The sequence below is a fragment of the Protopterus annectens genome, chromosome 2.part2, assembly GCF_019279795.1.
Source record: "Protopterus annectens isolate FY-2018-M chromosome 2.part2, PAN1.0, whole genome shotgun sequence".
Lineage (NCBI taxonomy): Eukaryota > Metazoa > Chordata > Ceratodontiformes > Protopteridae > Protopterus > Protopterus annectens.
The window spans coordinates 729,849,636-729,855,588 of NC_056730.1; the positions used below are offsets into that span (position 1 = coordinate 729,849,636).

At 38.4% G+C, this 5,953-nt stretch overlaps 1 protein-coding gene across 2 annotated transcripts in view; it reads right to left on the reverse strand.

Moving 5' to 3' along the window:
- Positions 1 to 226: 226 nt before the first annotated feature.
- RFESD (Rieske Fe-S domain containing) overlaps positions 227 to 5,953 on the reverse strand; it is a 197,397-nt gene continuing 191,670 nt past the window's right edge. For both annotated transcript variants that reach the window (XM_044064126.1, XM_044064127.1), the window contains exon 4: positions 227 to 2,328. In XM_044064126.1, coding sequence (XP_043920061.1) covers positions 2,065 to 2,328 — 264 coding nt within the window. In that variant the 3' untranslated portion in view covers positions 227 to 2,064. The remainder of the gene's footprint in view (positions 2,329 to 5,953) is intronic.

The window sequence follows — 5,953 nt, forward strand, 5'->3', positions numbered from 1 at the left end:
TTCCCCAACGGGGTACTTAGCTTTATTGAAGACTTCGGATCTGAAACTCGAACACGAAAATCTCAGGAGTCGGTCGACCGGCACTTGCGAACTGCTTCTGCTTCGGGCACCGCGCGGCAAGAAAGACTAAAGAAAATGGTGTCGGCCGCATCTTTTATACCCCTGACATCAGGGAAGGGGCGACAGCAGCCAACGCAGGACCAAGGACTTTGGAATTCAGGCCGACTGAGGGCAACCTGCCAGCAGGATTACCCAAATGTAATGACTGCAACAGTGAAACACGAAGAACATCTATAAATCTAGAGAGAAAGGCACTTATCTAATGAGAAGAACACAAAACCTCCACTGAACTGCTCGAGACTACCCAACCACGTCTGACTATGCTGGTGGCAAACGAGATCTGAGAAGGTTGGTTGGAGTGCAGGGCACTGTGGGAAGTGGGAGGAGCACGAGTCTTGGATCCTAGTCTGAAGAAATGTGGCTGAGTTGGGTCCGAGGGTAGGATCCGTAACCCATATGTGAGGAGGAATGAAACAGACAACATTAGATGTGGAGTTACAGTTTGTGAATACTCCTGGTGCAGTGGATAGCCCAAAGACTAAGGCACAGAACTGATAATGTAATCCAGACACACAAAACATTAAGAAACTCCTGAAGTCTGAATGAATAGGGATGTGACGATAAGCATCTTTTAAATGCAGCTGTTACCAGGAAATTTAAATGAAGCGGAAAGTATAAAAGGTTGTGACAGCATCTTGAACTTGGGCACTATCACAAAACAGGTTTAGGAAAAAGGATCCAGAACCGGTCTCCAAGCATCTTCTTTCTTTGGTACTAAAACACCCTTGAATAAAAACCTTTCCCAACATGGGAAGGAGGAGCTGTTGTTATCACTCCCTGAGACAGCATATGTTGAAGGACAGGGGGGAAAAGGGAAGTCTAATCTGGTGGTTGAGAAATTGCCCCCTGGAAAGGAGGGATTTCTTTCCACTGCCATCTGTAAGCTTAATGAATGATCTTCAGAAAAATTTGTCTAAAACCATCTGTTGCAAAAGAGAAAGATAGAGATTCAGAATTTCAAATTTGCTTAGTAGCATGGGTAAGAGAAGTCACAGAATTATGCAGAGAAGGCTGGTAGCCGTAGTGTCTGCAAGATCATCCAATGAAAAGTTACCATTTAAAATACGATTAGGTATTCCTATTGACCATTTGTGAAAAATTATGGGAATACTGCAAAATGAAACGAGAAGAAAATTCTTAAGAGAAGGATCTGATACGAGTCTCCTCACACGACTAAGGGTTCAGAACCCAGTCTTAACACAGAAGGTGGACAAAGCATTTATGCTTAACATAATTCACCTCAGGATTCTGAATAAGTCACCCTCCTGAAAATTCTCTTAGAAACATTACTGGAGGATGGAGTAATAGGACAACATGAGGAATGCAGGTGTTTGAGATGCCACTTCATGAACAGGGCAAAAAACAATGATACTAATGTCAGTGGTTGTTACACTGAAGTGACTTATAAAAAATCAACTACAGTGAGACATAAAATCCAAGCAGCAGAAATCCACAACAGGTAGGACATGTTATGCAAATCTTACAAACTTCTTTGACAGTATCACCAAAGTAAATGACATTGTAAGGGCTTGAACATCGCCTATTAATTTAACTATTTGTTTACCAGGTAAGTGTTGTGATCCTCTGACTCTTTTTTTTTTCAGCTATGACCTCACAGTCCAACAGTTCACTATCTTATTTCTACTGTTGTCCCTGATTTTATAGCAACAGCTTTTTAGCAAAGCAACCCTAACAATCTGTGTTTCTGCAACAGAACCTTAATGATTAAAAAATCGTAACATACCATCACACATAAAAGTTGTAGATCTAGTTAGTTTCAGGGCTACACTATGATACAGTCTCTTACTGCATTAACTAAGGGAATGGTCCAAATTTTCATCAGTGTCCCTTATTTGAAGTATCTGTTCCAGTGTTTTAAGCAAGTATGCGAGTCTTTTTTAATTGATATTAAGAAGGTATGCCTGACCTGATGATCTAAACAAATTATTTTTTATCAGTTGTTTTCTTAGAGCTTCCTAATGCATAAATATCTGAATCCATGCTGGTGCTTGTATCTGACAAGGTCACATACACATCCCCATTTGCTACTGTAACAGTATGAGTCCTTTGTTTTAATCCTTTTGAGCACCACTTTGGTTTGTCAGTTGGAACACTGGGATTTACTGACTGATAAAGGCCCTCTCCTTCTGCCAGAGTAATTTTGTACTTGTGCCACGGGCACACAATACATGCACGTCCATCAATTTCCTGCACAAAAAAGGAAAGAAAAATTAAGACAATTCAAAATGCAAGAAAATATACTTTTTCTTTTATCATTGCTAAGGCTCATAGCAAGACCAAAGAATATAAATGCACTACTGCTTATGCAAACTATACCCTATAACTGACAAAAAAAATCTGCAAATTATTAATCTGCAAAAATTGCAACTCTAAATTTTATATAATATTTAGCAGTGCTATATTTTAGTCTTAGTTAAACCAGGTAAGACTTGCTAGATGCAAATAAACACACACACACAGACACACACACACACACACACACACACACACACACACACACACACACACACACACACACACACACTTGCAGGGGTAACAGATACAGAGGCCCACTTCTGAGGGTGACCAAATTGTATAGCAGCACAGACAGTGGAAAATGTGAGCTAGATCTGCATATTATTTATTTATTTAATGACATTTGATTACCAGAAAAGTCTGACTAGGTAGAAGCCCATTTTCAGTGTAGACCCAGGGAGAAAAGCTCCAAACATTTTAAGAACAATAATTTTAAAATCTTCAAAAATAAAACAAAAAACATCTGCAGTTTAAATAATTATAACACACTGGACATGCTATAAAAACGGTTAAAAATCGATACAAGGTATATGACAATCATTCAATATTTACAGAAATTTTAGACAGTTTATAGAGATATTAAGGCAAGTTAGTCTAGTATAAACACGTTGCAATGTGGCGTGAGGGAAAAACAGGCTCATTGTATATTTAGAGAGAAAGTCAGGGAAAAGAATGAGACATCCATAAGAAAGTAAGTGAAGAAGGGAGAGTAAGGGAGTGTAAGGAATGAAAAGATACTTGTTCACATTTAGAGATATAGTTTATCCTGGATTTGAGCAAGAACAGGCCAGATTTTAGACAGGAAGTCTTTCAGAGTGGTTTTGAAAGAAGGTAGGGAGGGAATAGACCTGATGGATACAGGCAAGGAGTTCTAGGCCTTAGCAACCTTGTACGAGAACAGACAATGCCCAGCAGATCTACTAGGCTTGTAGACAGACAGGAAACTTTGGTCACTGGATTGCAATGACCAAATGGGAAAATAGTTGTGCAGAACATTTTTAGTGCTAAATGGGCAGATGTATGCTGGATAATTTTATAGGTGGTAATAAGATATGTATATGTTAGTTGATGTGGCAGTTCTAACCAAGTTAGGCTTTTCAGTGCTATATAGTGGTGGGTTCTGAAAGGGGTATGTGCTGCAAATTTAGCAACTTTGTTATGGCATTGTTCAAGTTTTAATTTTTGTGAAGCATGAAGGTTAGTAAGGATGGGAGCGCCACAAAGGAAGTGGGAAAGAGATAAGTAGTGGCAAGTGTGGTTTAAGTTGAGTCAGTGAGAAAGGTTTTGGTTTTGTAAAGCACCCCTAGTTTTTGGATGAGTTTTTCTTATGCAAGTTTGTATATGCAGGTCAAATGTAAGATTAGTGTCTACTATCATCCCTAACAGTTTGCTATGAGAAGTGACTTCAATGGTTGTATTATCAACAGACAGGACTTTACATTTAGTTTTTTTCGTGAGAGAGTGACTTGGGGAAAAAAGTAGTAGTTTGGTCTTTTTTGGATTGAGCATGAGTTGTGAGTTACGAAGCCATGTTTCAGTGGCTGTTAAAGCTTCCTGAGTAATTTTTTGGAGGTGCACCATGTTGTCAGATGTGCAAATTAGAGTGGAATCATCAGTGTATTGTATTAGGGTGGTTTGTTGTGTGAAAGTATAGAGGTTGTTGCAGCAGGGGACCAAGGATACAGCCTTGTGGTACACCGGTGGTGACTGGGAGGTAAGGAGAGAGGGTGGACTGCCATCTTACTGAGTGATACCTATTAGACAGATAATGCAGTGTATCTGTGTGGTCTGGTCTGTCTGCAGCTTGCATTGTTGTGATACAGTGTTAGCCAGCCACAGAATAAACACATTTGATAACTTTATCGCACTACTCTTCTTGTTATTAAAATGTCATCAGTTTACAGACCATAATAACAACGCAAGGAAGCAACAGAGCAATAAAAAAAACATACTGGAATATTCATTAATCCTAACAGAAGCCTAGGAGTATAATTATGCACAAGACCACAGGTCATTCCCATTACCTAATCATGGATAAGGATGGCCTGCATTAAATTCTTAATGTGACTTTAATTCGTGACACATGTTTAACTTCAGCTTTGAGCTTATTTTAGTTTGTTGATGGTATCATGTCCAACGGGGCAGAACCTGACTGCGGTGTAACCCCAAGGTGATAAACTCCATGTTTCAAAAATGAAAAACAAAATGTCACACTACAGTATGTTCAGTACTGCGCATAGATATTCAATGCTAATAAAAAGTTCACAGCTGAAACACTTGAATATGGAAAATATTACATTATCTGTTAGGGCTCTCCTAGGAGCAATTGCTCACTTTTCGGTTATGTTTCATTGTGAAGATTTTACACTGTGATAATTTCACTGAAATGCATTGCATTTTGTGAGCTGTCAGTGCACTTTTCATTTTTTTAATCCTTCTCCACTTTAGTGTGATCATGGAGTTGGTATATATAAATGGGAGGGGGGGGGTACCCCACATCGGGGGGTGCAAGGAGGCTTGCACCCCTGCAAAAAATTTTTTTTCTCCTTTTATATTTTTTTGGCTCACAGTTTTCATTTTCAAAATTTAATTTTTGGTAAATAGTAAGCTGAAAAAAGGATCACTGATGTCTCGTAGGTTAACCATCTATCTTTATTGCTGGAAACAATATTATGCAGAATTCATACTGAAGGTACGATAAACAAGTCACTTTTCTAATAGCATTTACAAGACAAAAGATTGCAGGATGTGTAAAGTGAAAAAAAAATGACTGCCAGTTTTAAATGTAGTAACTAGTACTCCAAGGGATGGCTTGAAATAGAGAAAATACAGTTAAAGAAACTGATAAAGTGAACATTCTAACAAAGGATGAAAGTCGGTGATGAATAGCTCAGGTTATACAACTTATCTATGATGAGGGCCCTGTTAAGGGGGTGTTCATACAGAAATGTTACACTACATCAATCCAAATTTATTATGAAGGAAAGATGAAAATGTGTGCAGAAAAAGAAGCAAAAAAAAAAGTATGCAGAGTGAACAGACATTTCTACAACTAGAAATTGCCATAAGGTAGGCGAGCAAAGTGAGATGAAGGCTTGAACAAAGATGAGTATAATGTATGTGTTAACCTCTTCTACAACACAGATACTACTCAAGCCTGGTATTTGCTCCCTTCATAAAATATAGCAAAAAACAGATCAGTAAAACATATACTACTCATTGCACAATGTTTTGTTTTTGTAGCTTCTTTTCCTTTGTTACGTAAGCAATTCCACTGCAGCAACTGCCTCTTTTCAGAAGTGTTGTCCTCAATAAGAGACATTCTCAATCACAGTTTGTAAATGGGAATGAGAGGATTATACCTGTGCAGGAGTTATCTAATTTATTTTTGTATTTATTTTATTTGATGACCAGAGCAAAGTACTGACCCATGTGGATCATTTCCCTGGTTCAGTCCCAGTTTAGCAAATAAAATCAACCAGCTGCTATGCATACAGCCACAGTACTTCATTACAAA